Source organism: Rhineura floridana, chromosome 9 (assembly GCF_030035675.1).
Source record: "Rhineura floridana isolate rRhiFlo1 chromosome 9, rRhiFlo1.hap2, whole genome shotgun sequence".
Taxonomy (NCBI): Eukaryota; Metazoa; Chordata; class Lepidosauria; order Squamata; family Rhineuridae; genus Rhineura; species Rhineura floridana.
The window spans coordinates 82,079,789-82,102,472 of NC_084488.1; the positions used below are offsets into that span (position 1 = coordinate 82,079,789).

General features: G+C 37.7%; 1 protein-coding gene across 21 annotated transcripts in view; it reads right to left on the reverse strand.

The window, feature by feature from the left end:
- The window catches only part of AFG2A (AFG2 AAA ATPase homolog A), a 248,554-nt gene that overhangs the window by 143,501 nt on the left and 82,369 nt on the right, over positions 1–22,684 (reverse strand). For 19 of the 21 annotated variants that reach the window (XR_009757954.1, XM_061585130.1, XM_061585133.1 and 16 more), the window contains exon 14: positions 15,954–16,080. The exons of the other annotated variants lie outside the window; for them this stretch is intronic. Coding sequence is in view for 18 of the 19 variants with exons in the window: in XM_061585130.1 (XP_061441114.1) it covers positions 15,954–16,080 (127 nt within the window). In the remaining variant the exon portion in view is untranslated. The remainder of the gene's footprint in view (positions 1–15,953; positions 16,081–22,684) is intronic. 21 annotated transcript variants of the gene reach the window in all.

Genomic DNA, 22,684 nt, shown 5'->3' on the forward strand with positions numbered 1-22,684 from the left:
TGCCTGAAACCTTGGAGACTTGCTGTCAGTGTTGACAATACTGAGCTAGATAAAGAAGTGTTCTGTTTCAATAAAAAGCAGCTTCCTATGTTCCTGTGCTCCTAAACAGGGAAGGTATGGAAGGCAGAAATGGGAGTGAGCCCAAGTTTTCTACTTACTGCTCAGTTGTTTTAACTACTACATTTACTTCAAGGTAGCTGCAAGCTAATCCTGAAGTCATGGAACCTTCACCAAGTTTTCTAGTCTACATAATATTCTGTGGCATTAACATTTGTATGCACAGAATACAGAAGACAAACCAGTATTCGTTAATGTTTATGTATTACTTTTGAGTAAGATTTATGTAACTAAGCATCATTTCTGAATGCAAAATTCAGTACTTTTTTTAAAGTATAGAAATATTCTGAATTTATTAATGTTTACATAGGTCAGAACACTATCTTACTTACAAAACTTTCAAACTGCACTTTCTTTATGTCAGAAACGCCACGTAAATATTTGTGCTTCCTACTTGATAATGCCAGGCTGTTCTTATCTACTGAACAGGGGAGTATATTCATGGACATGAAAACCACAACACCTACACAATGGTTAAAAAGTAGTCGCATCTTTTAAAAAGTCCTCCCACACCCAACGGAAACAGCTTGATTTTCCAGATATACAGCAAGAAACATACTTTCAAAGATACCAGATACTGTTAACACTAATAAAAATATGAATTTGTGGGAGTTGTACCGTTCAAAACTTCAAACAATTGCATTGTAAAGCGCACAACATTTTCCTGTGACCTTGATCTTCAAGTTGGATGTTGCATTGTGATGTTTTCATTGTATTTATAGTGACATTTCAGGTCCACCTTCAGGTGCTCTTGGATGATGTGGATTATAAATCCATGCTTTAGGCCAAGTTACAGGAGAGGGTCAATTCTGGTCACCTTAATGAACTACACCAGGAACTAATGAGCTACACAATAAGAATGGATTCCAGTTGTTTCTGCTAGATCTCTTGGCAGCTTTTAATATCATTGGGCACTGTTTAATAGTATTTCCAGTCCTTCTGATGAGATGTTTCCAGAAGGTGGTGTTGGGGATTCCTGTCTGACACAATAACCAAAAGGAATCTATTTTAACAGCATTCTATTCAACATCTACATAAAACTACTGGAAGAGCTCTTCTGTGGAATTTGAGACCCAATTCTCTCTCTTTTCCATCTCAGTCTAAGAAGCTGTTAGTAGATCAGTGCCTGGTATCTTTAATGGACTGGATGAAGATAAACAAACTGAAGCTTAATCCAGACAGAGTAGACATGCCTCTGGTCAGTAGAATGGCTGATCAAGGAAGGAGTTCAGTGTGACTTGGATGGAGTTGCACCTCCCCCTGAGGATTCGGGTTTATCGTTTGGGTGTTCTCTTGGATACATCCCTAAACCTGGGTACCCAGATCTCAGTGGTGGCCAATATTTGCATAATTGAGGCTGGTGTGCCAACCATGCCCGTTCCTAAAAATGTATGACCTAGCCATAGCGGCACATGACTTCACCACACCGTTTTGATTGCTGCAATTATTTATTTATTTATTTAATTAATTAATTTGTATCCCGCCTTTCCTCCCAGCAGGAGCCCAGGGCGGCAATCAAGACACTAAAAACACTTTAAAACATCATAAAAACAAATCTTAAAATACATTAAGACAAAACAGCGTTAAAAACATTTTAAAAACTCTAAAAAAAGGGTTAAAAATATTATTAAAAAACATATTAAGCAATTCTGACACAGACACAGACTGGTATAGCACTCAACTTAAAAGGCTTGTTGAAAAAGAAGAGTCTTCAAAAGGCGCCGAAAAGATAGCAGAGATGGTGCCTGCCTAATATTTAAAGGGAGGGAATTCCGCAGGGTAGGTGCTGCCACACTAAAGGTTCGTTTCCTATATTTTACAGAACGAACCTCCTGATAAGATGGTAGCTGTTGTAGGGCTGCCTTTGAAATTTTCAGAAACTTCAGCAAGATCAGAATGCTGCAAAATGTTTACCAGGGCCAATTATAAAGTCCGTATCACTCCCAAAAATTGGCAACTACAGGGAAGTGGGAAGGAGGGGCATTCAAACCAAAAGCAGGAATGTTGCTCATCTCTTCATTTCATCCTCACAACCACCCTGTGAGGTAGGGTAGGATAAGAGACAGTAACTGGCCCAAGGTTACCCACTGAGCCCGCAGGTCCGTGAGAAGTAGGAGTTGGTCATGCAAGTTCCCATTTTCTAATGGTTACTTAAACATTCTGTGATCTGGCTCTATGATCTGGCTCTGACTACCATTTTGTGGGCAGCGCCACCATTTTAATGGTGAGCTTCAGGAAATTTCAGCCATCTCAGTAAGCTCTGGCAGTAAAAAAGTTTAAGAACCTCTGGAAGATGGGACTTTCAGTTAAATGATTACCTGGAGACTACTTAACAAATTCAAAGGTAACAAACCTGGGCCATATAGAATCCATCTGAGGGTAAATATCATAATGAGAAAAATATTTTTTACCAGAGGATTGACAGGTCAACAAAGCAACAATTCTTTCTTTGAAAGGTTCAGGAAATTCCAAACCTTCCAGCATAAGATTTTCCTAAGTAAGATAGTAGAAAGTTAGAACAGTTGAAGATATGGAAGAATAAGTCTTGCCAGGAAGCAAACTTGTTAAACATTTAAATGGGGTGATCATAAATACAAATTTATGCAAACTTTCAACAGTAATGTATTAATTATGCAGAGTTGGAAGCAATGAAGTAGACAATTTTGTGAGAACTGTCCAATTACTTATGATGGTGACAACTGTGCAAACTATGATGATCTCCAAAGGATCCTTTCAAACTGGATGACAGCAAAATAGAAGGTAAGATTTAACAAATGTGAAAGGAACAGAGAGAAAACTATTCCTGTTGTGACACTTAAACCTGGCATTATTCAATGAAACTGACTATATAAGGGTGCAGGAGTTAATGGAAGCATTTTTACACAATGTATAATTAATTTTGGAATTCATTGTTATAAGATGTAGTGATAAATCAACAACTTAGATGCTTTAAAAAGGATTTGGTAAGTTCTTGAAAACTGTCAGTCATAAGCACAGATCATTTAGCCATTACAGCTAAAATGAAACCCCGTGTACAGAGACAGTATACCTCTGACTGCAGGGTGTAGAGAGCAAATAATAGCAAAATCTACTTGTAAACATGCCAGAAAAATCTGATTTGCCATTGTTGGGAGACAGAATGCTGCCTCATTTGGTTGATCCAGCAAGGCAAATATTGGCCCCAGCCTGGATCTTGTTAGGATCAAAGCATCGGGCCTTTTCTATTTTTCCTCCCTTCCCTGGAATTTTTTCAATGAAGAGTTTATGTCAACCCTCTGACAATTTATGTTTCTGAGGGAATCCTTCCTCCAGCACTTCTAATCATGCACACAAAACATGTACAGTTCTAGATTTGTAAAGATACTGTGCATGGTGAACAGCCACAAAAACATAAATCAGAAAATGATCAGTTGGGTCATTTGGAACTTCCATCATTTGTCAGCTATCACACCAATAATAAATCAACAGTACTCAAAGCATTGGGGTCTCCTCCAAGACTGTGATTTTATAGCTGTAAGAAGATATTTCTGCAGAAGAGGGTTGGCCGACCCTCTTTGTTAAGTAAATAGCCTAGCAAGGTCTGTAATGTAAGCTAGGGCAGTAAGTTATCACAGAAGCAAACTAGCTGAAGATCCTCCTGGAAGGTGACCTGAAAGTGGCATGTCTTTCTTCCCTTTGTCTCTTTGTAGAGTTATCAAGGTGTATGTGAATGAAAACAACAAGAAACTGTAAAGAAAGGTTTGTTTAAAAAAAGAAAAGAACGAAGCTGGCAGAGTTGCAAAACTCCAGAGGGCTGATTTGCTGTCTGTCAGAATCCAAAGCTATGGCTTGATGCTCTTGCCCCTCCAGCCTGCTGTGAGCCTTCCATCTAAATGCTCAGTCTGTATAAAGGTAAAGGTGTCCCCGCACTTATAGTGAGAGTCGTTTCCGACTCTTAGGGTGATGTCTTGCGATGTTTACTAGGCAGACCATATGTACGGGGTGGGATTGCTAGTTCCTTCCCCGGCCTTTCTTTACCCCCCAGCATATGCCGGGTACTCATTTTACCAACCACGGATGGATGGAAGGCTGAGTGGACCTTGACCCCTTTTACTGGAGATTCGACTTCCTCCTTCTGTTGGAATCGAACTCCGGCCATGAGCAGAGCTTTGGCTGCATTACCGCCGCTTACCACTCTGCGCCACGGAGGGTCTTTAGTCTGTATACATGCAAATAAATACTATACGTCAGAAATGCCACAAGTCTCCAGAAATGCCATAAGTCTCCAGGAACCAAACCCAAGGTATGCACAGTCCCAGCCAGGATAGCCAAAGGTCAGGGATGATGAAGGTGATTTATTAAATTAATATCCTCTCCTTCCTCCCAAAAGAGCCCAGGGTGGCAAACATATCAACAAAACAATGTAACAAAAAAGAAACAAAAGCATTCTAAACACAGCTTAAAACATGATGGGAGTTGTAGTCGAGCAACCTCTAGAGGGCTACAGGTTCCCCACCCCTGAGCTATACCCTCCTAATTTGTTCTGATACTCTGCTGAACTGGTATTTTTATTTATTTTGCATTGTTTTGCCTAGTTTGTTTGTTATAATCATTGCTAAAATTACCTTGGAAGTTGTCAAAGTAAAAAGTGAACTATTAAACAAATAAATAGACTCTCAAATGCACATGCAGTGCTGAAGAAAAATAATAAAAGATTGTTGATGTTCAATATGTGCTTTACCCACTGGCTTTGTCCAGTCACACTCATCTTAAAAACAGTGGTCATGGTGGCGCATGACCTTTTCCAATAGAAGGTTTAAATAACAGTAAAAAGTAATGCATTAAAATGTACACAGAACATTTCATATAGAATTCCTTAAGCCAATTAATGAGTATTCAGGAAAAAATCCATTTTCATTTTGTATATGCACATATTCAATTTTAAACACTCAGTTATGTTGTGACAGCTTTCAGCCAATCCTTTTCAAAATATGGAAAAAATAATGATGAACTGTGAAGATTCTGTCCTTACACCTCCCCGCCATGGATTTCATAGTGCTTTCAAACCAGCGTAATAAAAGCAGAGAAAACAAATATACAAAATGTCATTGCCCAATCATATTCTTACAAGGCTTCAAGGATATCATTTATGAAGCACAAAGATTTCCTTCTTTAGCAGTGTTCCAACACATAACTCTATTCGTGTTAGCTTAAGACATGAATATACTTGCCTAGAATTTAAGTGAAGTATTTACACAAAGGCAGTTCCTTTAGAAATCTATTATTGTGAACACAAAACAGGAAGTACAGTAATACCACCAGTAGATGTTAAATAACCCTTAGTGTAAACTGTGCTGTTTAGTTTAATATGCATAACATTAACCCCTTAAGGTATAATGAGATGAAATATGCGCAGTAAATACAGTGACTCATGGGGAAAAGCTACAGTATTTCCCACAGCTTATTTTTAATCATCTTACATGACCTAGCCAGCAGAATGGAAGTCTAATGAGCTCTAGGTCTAAGTAAACAGTTTGAGGAAGTTTGAGACCATGGAGTTTATGGGCAGGAGTAACAGCATGTCACCACAAGAGAGAGAGAGTGCACACGTGTGAAAAATATCACTCCAGAGTAAGAGAGACATTTTGACTAATTCCAACACAGAAAACAAACAAGAAGGGTCTTTGACTATGGTTAAGTTAGAAAAGAGCATGTGATATGAACTCCTCAGACAGAAAACAAATTTCAGCTCACTATACTAAGGCTTGGTTGGCATTTTACAGAGCAGCGGAAGAAAGGTAACAGGAGTGAAATTTTTGTTGCAAGTACGAAGTTTTACGGTACTTCAACTCTTTAGAACTATTATTTAGGTTTCTCACTTATTCAAATGACAGTTTGTTGCTGGGGAAAACATAAGCACAAACCATAAGCTGATGCCAGTGCTGGGTGTATGTCTCACAAGCACACAAATCATACTAGTTGGGGCTGATGGGAATTGGAATCTAAAACATCTAAACACAGGAACACAGGAAGCTGCCTTAGACTCAGTCACACCGTTGATATATCTAGCTCAGTACTGTCTACACTGACTATTGGCAACCTTTCATGGTTTCAGGCAGGAGTCTCTCCCAGTCCTTCCTAGGCATGCCAGGGATTAAACCTGGGACTTTCAGCACGCAAAGCAAGTGCTCTGGCACTGAGCTATGGCCCTTCTGCATGTAAAGGGCACCACATTAGCAATCCTTGACTTACTGGGTTGAGATTATCTCCAAACAGCAATGTTTAATCAGGATGCAGCAATTATCTTATTCAGAAGGTCTCCCCTGACCCTATGTACTGCTTTCAAAGCTCCATCTCTCTTCAGTCCATACATCCCACAGACATGTCTAATACCATTTTATTCTCAAACAGAGCTGACTAATGAAGAAATGAATGGCAATTGAGCTCCATACTTCCAAGCTCAATGAATAACATTCATTGTCATTAGTATAACAAAGCATACCCAAAATTGCATTACTCTAAAATTAAAGAGCAAAGTATGCTATAATCATAATTACATTGAATATGAATTTCCTCTTCAAATACATGCATTTATCCATTTACAAAACCCAATACATTTGGACCCAACAAAGCTCACCATCTACCTTGCTGGAAACAACAGGAGAGGAGAGTGCTGTTGCACTCAGGTCCTGCTTGCAGGCTTCCCAAAGGTATCTGGGTGGCCACTGTGAAAACAGGATGCTGGACTAGATGGACTGTTGGCCTGGTCCAGCAGGCTGTTCTTATGTTCTTACCTGACAGTATATCTATCTCTCACAAGTTCTACATACAAAATACTGTGCATGTACTGTGCAAGCTCAAGCTGATTAAATTGAAGCTTGGCTTGACTGCCACCTGCTGATACAATGAGAACTGCTTCATGCCAAAAACATCAGAATGGTGTGTGCTTTCCAAAATTACCTTCAGTGATAATAGAAACAAAAAACAACAAAACAAAACACATTTACTCACTTGTCATTTTACCTACAATGACAACAGAACTGGTGAATGGGAAAGATCATGTTTAAATGCATGCTTTTTGTCCACGATTGTCTTGTAGTACTTGTGTCTCCCTCAATGAAACATTCTGCATTATTGTTGTTATTGTTGTTGTTATTGTTACTGTTATCGTTTCATGTCTGTCCCAGACATTGACTAAATTTGTTGAACAAGAAAGGGGGTAGAATGGAAAAATATAGACCAAACATCACAGTCTGTCTGGATTCCAGTTTGAGCCATTAGTCCAAACATGCCGTAACTAGTATTTCTTTGCAGCTATTTTCTGTTAAAAATAAACTGGTTTAAGCTACCGATACTGGCAAAAGACTATTGTACAAATAAATGAAACCCTGTGGCTTATCTCCTTCACGGCTGTTACGAGGCCTTCTCACTAAGAAACTTGTGTCATAGCATCAGTATTTGCTTTCTAGGGCATCAAACTGTCCTTGAAGGTGACTTGGGAAACTAAGCCCTTTTTTGCCCCAAGAGTACAATCTGGGATAGATGAAGGAACAGAAAAGCATTTGGAAATGAAAAAGTCAATTCCCGATAAAATGTTTCTGCATACTTGGAACTGAAACATAAAAATTCTTTTAAATAAAATGCAACTAAGCTACATAATACCATCTAAAGAAGTTAAAATTTTGAAAACTAGGCAAACTTTGTATCTACATGCTTTTAATAAAAGTTAAATGGCCATTTTTATAAGTGCAGTAACATGTTCCAGGGTGTGTGCTTGCCAATTACACACACCTCGCGTGTTGACTGATGAACACACACCCTGGCGTGTGTTCTTGCTTACATAGCCCACGTGCTGGCTTGTTAAGTAATGGAATAAGGCTTGCCTCACCAACTGGCTAAAGCTACCTCTTTTTGCTCTGTAGCCTTCCAGAAAACATGTACTATGGTGTTGAGCAATTCAGCCGAAAAAGGCTTGAGGGACAACATGTTTCATTAAAGCTTCCTGTGCATGTCCCACATCTGGCAAAGGAAAGGTAAGAAGTAATCTACAGCCCCTAACATTTTTGAGCACCAGCTGAACATGGTAGGCTATTACTACTTTGCAACATGAATAAATTACCTTCTTTGCCACACTTGGCATAAAATCAAGATAAATAAAAAACAAGCATCTTCATAGCAAGATAAAACTATTAATATCCACACTACCACACAGATGAAGACAAAATAATTAATGTAAGATGGAAGTACAGTTGGTTAGGGGACTGACTAAACTATGATTGGGAATATAACCCATCTTGTAAAGGTTTGCCTTGGGGCAACATTTGCAGAGCATGGGCATTCACAGGGCCTTTGTTAAAGACTATCATTAGCCACTACACCCATGGCACCTGACCTCTGCCACTTAAACACATTTCAGGAGCTTAGGAGGGAGCAGTAGGTGACTGTAAGCTCTCCAACCTAGCCGATTCAACTGCTGCCCTTCTGAGCATTCTCATATGAGCTAGAATCAACTTCTGAGATTCCTCCCAAGGCTAAGCATGTATGAACTACATAGCATAAGGCAGCTTCTTAAGTTCCTAAGTCAGACTATTGATCCATCTAGCTCAGTCCTGTCTACAATGACTGGCAGTAGCTCTCTGGAGTTTCAAACAGGGGTCTCTTCCAGCTCTGCCTGGAGATTGAACCTGGGACCATCTTTATATATAAACTGCTCTACCACTGAGTTGTAGCCCTTCTCCTAGCTACTGAGCACTTGGTAAGATGGGTTGGAAAATGCATCTGGTTGTCCAAAAAAGCTACATGGATCTTTCCCAATCTGCCCCTTCCCACCAGACAGCCAGCAACTGAGGTCGCTATTATAAAATATCCGTTTTGAAAACATCAGCCTATTTTGTTAACATGTGAACAAATATATTGTCAGGGCAGAGGGAGGTTCCCATGTGTTAAGAAACAGTGGGATAGAAATACTTTTTTCACAATAAAAAAGCCTTTCAGAAACATCAAAAAAATTAATTTACATCTAAGATACTTCCAAAAGATTTCAGATTCTGCATATGTTATGGATGTTCTTCATGGGACAGCCCAGTAACAGAGTAAAGAATATTTCCCCCCAGGCTCTATAGGGTGGAGTAAAAAAAAGATAGCTCAAAGGTTGGGGTGTGAATAACTCATTGGGAAGAGGCCTGGCCACAGAGTAATGAACACAGGGGAGCAAACCAGGCATTAATCAGCTCTCTGAGGGCTTAGGATCAACATTATATATAGAAAAGTTCAGAGATCTAATTAAGAACTAGTGAGCTGGAGGGGAAAGTACACGGAAGGGGTAGGTACTGAAGGCAGGTATGGTCAGGGGACTGTACTTAATTTTAATCCCACCTTTCCATTCCAATTGGCAACTCCAATGCCAGAACAGATCAGACAGGAGAAGGGATGAGAAAGGAGGACTTTTCAGCTTGTAACTCAGCTTGTAACTGAGGATCTTCAGTTACAGGCCCAGTTCAAAGCCTGAACGCCTCTTCCTACCACCAAGCATCCGCAGGACACTAGCAACTGTTCTTAAGGCCCACTAAAAACTAATTTCTCAACATAGGTTCCTCTGTGTAGCATTCTTATATTTGTAGTTGATTACAACAGATGATGAGTTAGACTCTGTAATACCTATGTGTTTTACGTGACTATAGTGTCATGTTTTATAATTAAAATCATTCTAATGGAAAGGCATTATGTATTGCTCCTCACTTTAACTTAACTGTTTTGAGGTTTTCATAACTGAGAATACAAAAAGGTAGTATATAGTTTTCCACACGAGCAACAATGATTAGGGTTTTTTTTGTTTTTTTACTATAACCACCCTCTCACTTTTGCTCACTTTAACTTTGGTTTATTTACTATAAAAGACAGAAAGCAGTATCTTACTGAAATAATCAGTACAATCATTATTTCACCAGCTCATCAACATCCCCTTTATAGCCCACCCCTTTAATACAGTCACCAGAATTAGAGGCAGACAAGACTTGTATAATTTTAATAGTTGTAAAAAAAAAAAAAGGAATTTCTTCAGGTTCAGTTTCTCATGCCTGTATAGCAAGCTCCACCTAATAAAATTCCTTCTTCTAATTAACAGTACAGAATGTTCTATGCTCCTTTGCATCTGGTCACCTAAAAGGCTTAGCTCTTAGAAGCAGCATACATCAACCAACCTTTTCAATGAGACTAATAAAGAGACAGCTTCATGTAGACTATAACAAAATGTTAAAACATTGTTTATCCCGAAGCAACATTACTGTATTACTGTGAGAAGTGTATTCTGTTTTTGTGGGTTTTTTTTTTTTTACTACAATTGAAATATTACAAAATAATAATATTAAGTTACAAAATAATAATATTAAGTTACATTGATCTAATTTTAATAATGTTTATTGTATTGTTGATTGTATTTTAATATTATTTTGTTATTCATTGTATTTTTATACTATTTTATGTTCACCGCCCAGAGAGCTATCGCTAGTCGGGCGGTATATAAATTTAATAAATAAATAAATAAATAAATAAATAAATAAATATAATCTCCTCACAAATAAGTTCATTTATCTGTATATGTTTTTATGGAGAAAAGCAGCAGCATTTTTCCCAAACTTCTGGTATACCTGTGAAGTGTACAAATGCAGCCTAACAAGTTCTTCTACCACTTTGTTTTGTCAGGCAGGTAATAAATCTTAAGTGAAAAAGTCACAATGCTCTTCAACTGTCACCACAAAGTTTGGGGGTGTGGGAGAGAAAGAGAACTCAGCAGCCTCAAGGCTGATTTACCACTCTCTATACCCTTGCAATTGAAGGGTTGGAAGCAAAGAGGGGGAAAACACGCTGCTGCACACCTGGAAATATTTATTTACTATGCTTGAAGAAAGCACCTTGAAAATTCCATTGGAAACAATTCAGACGCCTTTATGAATGTCAGCAAACAATCAATAAATAAGGAAAATCCCAGAGGCGAAATTGTTGCTGATGTCATTAACAAAGTGATGACAGAATTCAGCAGGATCATATCACCACTTGATATAGCCTTCAGAAGGATTCCTTCATCTCTTTTAAAAAGCCAATAATTTAACGAAGATCCATAATCATATTTGTAAATAGCTGTTTATTGCTACACAATCAAGAATACTTATTTTCTCCTAGCACACTCCTTATTTTAATGAAGGAAGATTTTAACTCATACTCATTAATTAGACTATATTAGACTATTCTCAGTCTATCACAATGCTAAATCTTCGTTGTTCCTGGTAAGCTTCCAGTCCCAGTATAAGGTGCTGGTTTTGATTTTTAATGCCTTAACTGTCTTGGACTTGATTACCTCACAGAAGACCTTCTCCATATGAACTTTACTTCACCTAGAGGTAATCTACAAAGGTTCCTCCTTTATTAGTTTTACTGTCACGTGAAATCTGTTTTATTTCACAGGTTTTGTCAGAAACAATGAGTTTGTGCTCAGCTTTTTTTTCCTGAGTTTGATTTTTAAAATTATATTTTATTTCAATCTTGTAAGCCACTTTATGGACCCAACTTTGGATTAAAAGGATATAAATGTCTAAAAGAAGGTTTTGGTTTATTCAGAGTTAAGCAGTTTTTTGTCATTGAAATAAAGCAAGGCTGATAAAAAAAACAAGGAAGCCAGGAAATGAAATTGACACCAAATAAGAAAGTATGAGAAAAATATTCGTTATTCTTTTAAAAAAACAGCAGGAACCTTGATAGGCAAGATCATTAGACTTTGTGAGGTGCACAATACTTTCAAACACAACAATTTCTTATTTTTCAAACCGCAGTAACAACACTGCACCTGGAAGTTATGATGTTCTATTCCCTGTGCTGACTGCTGGAAATTCTGACATACACAGCTACACTTCAAAATAAACTTCCTGTTCTAAGGTTCTTACATTAATGCTCCAAAATACCCCAAAAGATAAGATGTATTCAAACACTACAAAAAAAAAGAAGAGTCCATCGAGATTAACGTTCACTCAAAGGAAAAGACAACGGTCCTTAGGCCCTAACATTACAAGCTTATCCAATGTCACAGCGCGTGACATTGAACCTGCATGATGAGCCAAGTACGGTAGAGCACAGCAATCATGTGAAGATCCTGTGGCAGAAGCACTCATCACCATCACAGTTTGTTTGAAGGCAGAAGGCAGCCAATAGACAGCTCACACAGACATGTCTATCACTATTACTAATCATAATGGTATAAAATACAGATTGTAAACTCCCTTTGAAGGAGTATGTAACTCCTACTCTCTGTAGAACATTTATTATATTGTTTAAGTTTCACACGTTAATTTAAATTCTCTCAAAATTGCTTTGCCATTACAATACCCATACAATCCACTCTCATGACAAAGGAATGAAAAAGAGGGGGAAACAAATTCTTCATTGGTCTGCCCGAGAGGTACATATTATGTTTTTGATTTAGGAGTGATTTAGGCATATCCAATTTATACATGTGTTATGATCCTCATTTCATTACTATATTCAACTTACAGGCCCACTCCCATGACTGAAAATTGTAACAAAGAAATTATCCCTCATGTCCCGTTAATCCAATGCTAAAATTGTCCTGTAACCAAGAGCTCGTAACACTGCATTCACCAATCAGATGGAAGACTGAAAAACATGATAGGAGTATATATATAAACAAGTATCAAACAATAACCACAATTTGTTCCAGACGAAACAAATGCTGAACATGTTTGCAGTTTCAGATTACCTGATTTATGAGGACTTACATGTTGCCATATGATAAATTATGTATTAAAATTCTCTCCCTTTTCCTTTACACCCATAAAACTTGAATATTTGAATTTCTTTCATAAGCCTCCAGAAGGGGACAACCTTGATGTTTCTCAAGAGGAAAGCCTGCTTTTTGTTTTTGCTGGAGGCAAGAACTTAAAATCTTGATTCTGCCAAATCATTCACTTTTTTATTTTCATCAAAACCAAACTACTTTAATTAACACTAAACTCTGCTAACACCACTGTTTTTTTGAACATAGGACTTTGTCTGCTAAAGCATCCAATATGAGACTTTGAAGTAAAATTAAACTGGTCTTTTTCAGACAGAGGTTTTAATTTCATTTCCCACCTGCAAATGGCCTCTGAAAAGAGAGTGAGATGTAGTTCAATCCTATAACAGAAGGAGTAAAATAACTGTACAAGAATGTATGGAAAACTCTGTGCTGGTAAAAAAAAATGGATTCAAAAACCTTTGTTATGGCTACAAAATACACTGAAATTTTAAAAATACTCCAAGACTAGACTTGTTTTTTTTAACATACATGGTATTGGAAGTTGCTTTTCCTGCTTCCATATAGCGGTGCAGAGTCTGTATTGCATGCGCACCTTTAATACCGAACATTTTAAACGATGCCATTGGTTTTGCCATATTGGTCCCAAAAGAAAAATGCAAATATGCATGAAAGTTTAATGGATGAAGTTGGCAATTTGAGTTACGCAGAACACTCCATCATTCAGAAATCTTACAAACATGCAAATATTTTAGACTGTTGAGATAGATTACCACTAAAAATTAGTAATTCAAATATAATTTCCCCTTGTTGATTAAAAGTATTGTAAAGCTTTTTTTGTTTGCAGAATATCTTTTAAGACTTAAAAGCAAGCCAAATACAACACATACCTGGATATTAAATTTCGTAACATAATAAGAAGCTTTTCATTGAACTAATTAAAAGAAGCGACATTTCTATATTTAGTCCAATTGAAGGGGTAGCAGATTGGAAATTTTCCAGCTCCTGTTCAACAAGTTAATACTAAACCAGACACTAATAAGTTTCCCAAAATTGTAGGTACAGGACACTACAACTGTGTAAGAATTGTGTGACAACACTATTACAGTGTGGCCAGCATCATCCATGCTGATTCTATTATGCTGTAGAAACTGCACAGGGACATAGCCTATGAGGATTAGAGGTATGAACATAGTCTGATGTAGATATGCACTAATTGTTTTGCATGCAAGAACATATATTTTGCATCTTATTTCAGTATGAATATGGCTTGTTTTTAAATTAAAGCAGACCTAAACTCCTGCCATATTTTTCATGTACTATTTTTTCACCAGTTTCTGCTCCATGCTATGCTGAAATTTCTCAGCACTGATGAAACACAGAGCACCATCGATTTAAAGACAATATACCGCACTGACACCACAGTCTCTCATTAATCTTCATTTGTCCAATCACATCCTGTCATTCTCATGCAAATAGGGCACCTGAGGATGCAACTGCTGCACACTGCTGGGATAAGGAGGAATAAGGCTGTCAGAAACTCCAGGGTGCCATCCCAGACCACAAACTATCACTTCATTCTCAGCCCTTATGCTCTAGGCATCCCAGCTAATGTGTTTGACACTCATATCTCACCCAGCAGGAGCTAAAACAATCCCATTCTTCAGCTACACACATTACATCCTGTTGTGAAACCACCATGGGGTTTCCTGGGGTTGTAACAGCTTCTTCTGTTCTAGCCTGCATTACAAATAGATGCTAGAGGTATTGTGGATGATGGAAACCAAGAAAAGGACATTTTTGCCTAGTAAATTTCTGTTTCTCTCCGAGAGAAAGACATTCAACTCAGTGAGGCCTAACAAGCTATCCCCCTAGATCTCCAGGAAAGTTTGAAGCTAGGAGAATTAAAACAAAACTAAACTAAACAAAAACACAGTCGAGAGAACAAGGATAGAATGAATAGTTTGCTTAAAACAGAAGAAATGTGATTGACTACAATTTTATCTACCAGAGGAAGTTAATGGTGTATCACAGGAGAATTGACTAGAATAGTCTAAATGCCCTCATTCTCCCCCTGAAAAGAAAATATTTTCACCCCTCACAGCTAGGAGAAAAGTGTTCAACTCTGAGATGTCAAAACACAATACTTCCAAGACTGACCAAGTCCACAAAGTGGCCCATTTATCCTGCAAGACAGGGTGCAAGAAACCTCAAGCAGAACCACTTGCTCAAATATGCTCAGGCTAAGGCAAATATCTTTATCTGACTGCCTTGTGAAGGAATGCACAGAGGTCCAAGTGGTCACCTTGCATATTGCCTCCAAAGTATGTTGAAGCAGCAGCGCTGGTGGGGCAAGCCATGATTTCCTCTGTTTATTAGGGATGGGGGAGAGTATCTGCTAAATTGGATTTAGTACTGGATTTTGACATACTCTTACAGTCCACTGTCTTTTTGAACCAACATTGATTTCTCATGGCAGGTCACTGCTGTCACTGGCATGGTTTTTGAGAAAAAAATCTGCTCCGAATTTTATGTTATTGTTTTCATAATTAGCTTTCCTCTAAGCTGACGCATTCTTAACTGCAGTCTAGGTGATCACAATAATCATTTACACTATTAACCTCCCTCCAATTTTAGGTGATTATCTGACTAATTGATATGTAAATAGAAAAAAAAGGTGGAACACCATAAGCATTTTCATAACCATTTTCGTTTAAAAATGTGTTATTTTTTTCGCTTTAAAAAATCAGTAGATCAGCAATTGTGAAAGCAGATAGGAACAAAAAAGGGCGGATCGGCACTGAAAGCAAGACTCTCGGAATTCAAGTGGATCAGAACTAGGCAGAGAACTGCATCCCTATTGTTAATCAGTAGAATATTTGTTTTTATTGAGCCTTATACAACAACAACAACTTGACAGTCTGTCTCTTGCCCTTTCTTTTTAAATCCAATACTTTAATAAGAAATTTGGTTGCTGAATTGATTGCAACATTACAGTCAACTTCCAAAAAACTAGTTTTAACAAAAATAGCAGCAAAAGCAAAAAAACTCTTACCTTGTCTATCATATCTGGTCGATTTGTGGCTGCCAATATGGTCACATCCTTTAGTTGTTCTATCCCATCCATTTCTGTCAGCAACTGTGCCAAGACGCGGTCTGCCACATTCCCAGAACTCGAACAGCTAATTGAAACAAAAAATAAAAGCCACAGCAGTGGGCGCACATTTCTAAATGTACTATTTTAACCTGTTTGACCACCTCTTCCTTATTTGTTAAGATCAAGTCAAGGATAGTACCTTGTTCCTTCCCACATTCCTGAAAGGGGAAGTTATCAGCAAGACATGCCATGAATTTGCTAGAAATTCCATGATTAGTGGTGTTTTATCTTCCAGCAAAATATCAGGGTAATCAAAGCAACCTATTACTACTAATGGCTCCAATGTGGTTTAACAGAATATACCAAATAACACAACACAGAGACAAATTTCTTCAAAACAGAACCTAGTTTTGGCCCTGGTTTTATTTTTCTGTAACTCTTGCTAACTTGAGTACCAAACACCACAGAAACCAACAATGTTAGAACATAGCAAGTGACTTATGATGGCATCTGCATAGTCATTTGTAAAGATGTATTGGTAACATTAAAGCACTACTTAGCCAATGCTTTAGTTCCTGCCACCAATGCAGGTCAGCCAACGCCGTAAACAGGAAGTGAAATGAAGGTCTTTTACAGATTCATTTCTTCCATCTTCATCAAATGAAATGAAACTGAGCAATGGCCAGCTAACACATAAAACCACCTCCTTTGCACATCTGCTGCTCCAGGTGTTAAATACATATGATATTTTGAAATCACTAACAGGTTAAACCTCAAGAAGGAAAAACATTTGAAAATCTTCTCTTGGAAGAGATTTGAGAACTGAGTCTTGTTTTTTCTTTTCTTTTTTATTACATGTGGAAAAGGGTTCAAAAATGCAGTTGTGTATTTAATTATAACTTCCAAATTTATTCATTTAAGATATGTAACAGGTACAAAATGGCAGATGCAAAACTTGTTTTACAGGATTGATTCTGTTATTAGCATTTTATATATGCTTTCACAATCTCTATTCCATTTTATGAGCCCTCTCCTCAGCAGCATTCACAACTTGATCTTATGCAATAATTATACTAGTTTTTAATTGTGACACAGCTAATGTGGAATGCACATGTAGCAAAGCCAGGAAAGTGAACAACAAAGCTGAGATACGCTCTTATCTACTCATACATAAGCTGCCTCTTGCCTATAAACACAAACATAGGCAATAAAACCTGTCAAAATAAAACATTGTTACAGCATAATCCTAAACATGGTTATTCAGTAGTAAGTCCCACTGAGCTCAATGGGACTTACTTCTTGGTTTGCGTGCTTTCTGTCTTAATTTCCACTAATTTTAGAGGGAACACATGTTTAACTCTCCTACAGAAAGGAGAATTAAGTCATCAACTTTAGCTGGATTGGTCCCTTACTTTTTCAGTCGGTGTTATCAACCACAAAAAGCACCCTGGAAGAGTGCAGTTTGTTCCAAAAGCTCCCTTGAACAACTGTTGCTAAGTGGAGCTGAAAATTTGGAACAGGTGGACAGTGGGAATGAAGGAAAGATGACAAATACTTAGTCACAGAATTTAGTATCGAGATGCTTGCACATGTCAGAACTCCCAAATGGAAATGAATCTAAGGAATAGAAAGAGTCCTTCGTGAGCTTTACAACTGAAACAAATAATACAAGGCAGAGTTATTTCCTTTTGCGTCTGGGCACAGAACCTAAAATGCAATGTTTCTTATATTTCATGTGTATTTTGAGTCCTTTCTGAATAAGTAATTATACTGTACTTCTTTGCTGTACAAGACCACTGCCTGTACAGATATCAATACAGATTTAAGTCCTCCGTGTTTCTTCAAACTACCATACTTTCTTTTACGCATAGAACTCAGCTGTCTGATTACACACCATATTTAGCATGGCTCCTACAAGTAAACAAGCCTTTTGGCTTAACAGGATATCCTACAAAAATGCAGATAGACATTTATAGCAGGAGATTTCTTCACCAGCTGCTCCAGAACTGCGTCAGCAGCAAGTGTGCTCACAAGTTTGAGCGCTGCATAATGTTAATTTGAAGGGTGACATACAAGCATGTATTTTTTTCCATTTTCCCATGATTTCCCAAGAATTTCAAATTAAAGCAGGCAGCGCTCATTAAGACTGCCTAGGGTTTTGACATGAGAACAATTCAGAGACACAAGTTATGTTTAACCTTCCAGACCAATTTACAAAACCAGAATCCAGCTAAACAATGTTTTATTTCCCTTCTACCTAACCTGTGAATACTGATGTCATCATCCCAACACCAAAGAAATAGTAATCAGGCTCAAACTGATGCAAAATAGTTTCCTGTCAACAAACTGACTATATGCCAGACAGAATAACAGTGTTTATGGAGTGTGCATGTGTGTCTGTCCACCTGTCCAAGGACAACTATCTGAAGCTTGAGGAATCAATAGCAAGGATAGGAACAAGGTTTTTTTCCCCCTCTCAAAATGAAAAGATCACTGTCAGGAGTGCAAGTCTTATAAGTGTAGTTATATAAGCTTCCTCTACTGCCTTTAATGTTAAACACCAACTCACTCATTGCCCATCTTACACATAACAACTTTGTAATTTTACAGTGCTTAAACATGCAAAGTTGTAAAACTTTCATGTTGTCTACTTACTTCTGCCTACAGCTGTATATAAAGCACCAGTGAGGTACCTTTGGCTCTTCAGATGTTGTTTTTGTTAAGAACATTTATTACCTGCCCTTCACCCAAAGGTCCCAGAGTGGATTACAACAATTGTAAAATACAGCATTTAAAACAATTTAAAACAATCTAAAAACAATCTAAAAATATACACTGCAGGTGTCAAAGGCCAGGGTAAAGAAGTGTGTTTTCAGCATTCGCCTGAAATTGTACAGTGAAGTTACCAGATGCACCTCGATGGGGAGGGAGTTCCATAACTCTTGCTGAAGTATAACTCTCATTAGCCTTAGCCAGCATGACCAATTGTCTGGTATGATGGGAGTTGTAGTTCAACATCTAGAGGGCCAAGGGTTCCCCTCATCTGGTACAGAGTCTAATTTTCCAAACTGCCACTTTCTACCGATTCAAAATAAAAAGCCAGAGTAATAAACCAAGCCAAACTCATTAGATAATTACATTGCCACCCTTCCTTAATGCAAGCAGTAGTTACTGTTTGGGAAATTCAACAAGCAGGATACTTCCTGAAACTGTTTACATGCTGCAAAAGCATGTACAAGTTCATACCCTTTCAATTCTAGATTAATTAACATGGAATAAAGGTCCCTCCTACTTCTATTATCAATCACCAAGAAAATCTGTAAGAATGAACTGCAAGACTCGGGGGAAATGCATCCTTTAAAAGCTCTCCAACAGTCATTATTCAGAGCAAAATAGAGTTCAAGTATGCTATAGAATGATACTTAACAAGTGAATTGCGACTCCGGCCCCACGGAATTGCAGGTTGGATTTAAGGGAAGAGTAACAAGAAAAAACAAACTCTCTGCCACATTATGTTTTTGTACAGATACAGTTTATCATTTCCTCTACAACTCTGCAGGTCTCAAGTGCCTATCAGTTTAGAAGAGAAATGAGGCCAACAAGAGTGATTTTTACACTTTAGAGAAAGTCCCTGGGTATACAGAGGCACGTAAGTCCAAATAGTAAAAAAGAAGAAAAAAAGATGGATTGACAGTGCCCTGTGAGCTTCCAGAGTTACAGAAAGTTAGTAGCCGTTGAGCCTAGTGAGAGCAGGAAAGAACTAAACTAAGGAACTAGAAGTCAGACAAACTTATGCGAGAGTTATCAATTAATTTTATGGTTGCTAAAGCAGTTTGAGACACGAAATGTTAATAACTACTAAGAAGGTAATCTTCAACTACCCTTCCCCACAAAGGCTACTTCTCAAATTATATGGGGTATTCCTTTAAAGACTATTCATAACAGCTGAGGGCATAAGCTGAAACCTTAGAAGGGCCAGGGTCCTTCAAACAGAGTACTTAGTAAGATCTGCTAAGAGAGTTTTATACTTCTGATTAAAGTGAATTCTTGTAATACCATCGGGACTACTTTAACCTCTGATCAAACTGAATGTGAACATCTTCCACTCCATTTCTAAATGCTCTCTTAATTACACCCAAGCACGTTCATGAAAAGTAGGCCAAAGAGACTCCAAAGGACTGGTTTTATTTTATTTTTTTAAGTATAAATAATCTCTCCATTCCCATCAATGGCATTTTAATGTATTAGTGAAAATATGTGGAACACTTACATTGTCATTTATTTACAAAGAGTATTTATACACTACCTTCTCACAAAATATATGTCATGGCAATCATCCTGGTTCTCTGAGCAGAAAATCACCACAGAAGTAGTATCAAGAGCATTCAAAATAGACCCAAGAATATTGTACTTTTTCCAAAATCATGGAGATAACAAATTTCAGCTCCATAAAGCATCAAGTGAAGTACTTTAAAATCTACCAGTTCAAAACTTAGAAATATTTACTTATCTGCATTAGACCACAAAAAACTATAATTAGCTGTTTGGACTTGAGACTGGTAGCTTGAAAATGTTTTGTTTCCATCACAAGTATGAGAAATGCACACACTTGGTAAGAAATACAACTTGATCTACTTTAAAAAAATATCATCAACAAGCCATACATGTCAGCTTTGTCTGTCAAAGATGAAAACTTTGGTTTTTTTCATAAAATAAAAAAGCTGCTTTTTTTTTTTTACAGTCAACAGAATATCCTTCTGGGCGTATGAGCAGAGGTTGGAAAAGTTACTTTTTTGAACTACAACTCCCATCAGCCCAATCCAGTGGCCATGCTGGCTGGGCCTGATGGGAGTAGTAGTTCAAAAAAGTAACTTTTCCAAGCACTGCGTATGAGAATAATACCATGTGCTTTTGTGTTCAATCTGAAGTGCTGATTTTGATCTCCGATGACCTACATAGCCAAGGACCCTGACATTTGTTGGACTACTTTCTCTCATATCCTGTTGTTCATTCATTGAGATCTTCATCCAAGGCCTTCTTCCAGGTGCCTCTGCCACCAGAAATTCAGCAGTTGGTGACCAGAGAAAGAGCTTTTTCTATGATGCCTCCTTTCCTCTGGAATGCCCTCTCTTGAGAGATCCATCTTACACCCATACCATCATCATCTAAGCGCCAGGAAAAAAGGGTTTTGCATTTCCAGACTTAAAAAACAATTAATATCCTTTGAGGTTTTAAACTTTGCAATTGTATTGACTTATCTGTACATACTTCTTGCCATTTTAGATGTTGTATGGTTTTGCCATTGCATTTTTATTTATTTTTGTTATACCACCCTTGGAACATGCTTATGTTGAAGGTGCAGAATACAAATGGTACATTATGTTAAATTAAATACCAACCAATAAATAATGTCAGAGGTGCTGAGTAGACTTTTTTTGAGCTCAATAAAAGCTGGGAAAAATCTTCCCTCTTGAGATCTGTCATTATTAATATGGAACCTGAACAGGAAAGAGACAATTGTGCCACCTCCTAGTTGCTATAACATTCTTCACCAAAGGAGTAGTAGAGACTATTCTGCCCTTATACAATCGGTATGTCAAGTTTTAACTAGTAACAACAGTCTACTATCTAGGCTTGTGTTGACAAGGCCTTTTCAGATGGGTGTTTCAGATCAAGGCAGCATATAAATATCCTTTCTTCAGCCTAATGTGTGTCAGTTAAATGGAACATCATAAAGTTATCCAGGTCCACCAACTTATCCTGAAGCCACCTTGCTCTTCGGCAATTATGCTTGAAGAAATCTAATTCTTTAATGTTAATGAAGTAAATATTTTGCATATAAACCTAACTCAGACTGATGTTTGATACTAGTATTCTAGATCTGTGTAATCTTGCCTATGTAATTGGTTGGATCAAAAAATCTGGTTATAAGAATACACAATCTTAATCTGCATATATGCAATGTAGCAAAACAGAATAAAAACTTTTAAAGCCAGACAAGCTCAGGAAATTTATATTTCTGTATCATTCAAAATATGAACAAACATTCTGATGAAAATACTAAAGAGCCTCCTTCCAAATGCCCACATTTTGGACCAGATCCGACAGTATCTCTTCTCAGATCTGCGAGGAACAACAGCATGTTTCCTTTCCCTGCCCTCTCCACATATTTGCCCCACCTCCAACACACCTGAAATTCCACACAACTATGTAACATTCAAACAGGTCTCTATGTGTAAAATTCCACCACGAACTGGTTGATTTCATGCAGTTAATTTTGTTCAAACAATTATTTCCTATACTGTTTAATATATAAAAATATCTCAAAGTGGTTTACAGAAAACTAAAAAACAACAAACAAATGTTACAAAAATACACAATATTACATTTACAAATCTCATATGAATACAAATGAATTCCTTCTGCTCCTGATACACCTCCCCCTCTCAGCTTCCTGGCTCTCACTCAGGACACCTTGCATCTATCCTGGCTCTCACCTAGGGCCCAAACACAGCTCACCCCCTGAAAAAAAACTCATAGCAAAGAGGATTCCTGGGAACTGCTGGCATCATCCTAGTCTCACTCTAGGCTTGTTTTTTATGGGCAGACACCAAGGTGGTTCGAGTTCCCTCAGGCTGCCCACAGCTGGGTCCCACTAAGGAATCAGTTGCACTGCCCTCATCAGGTTC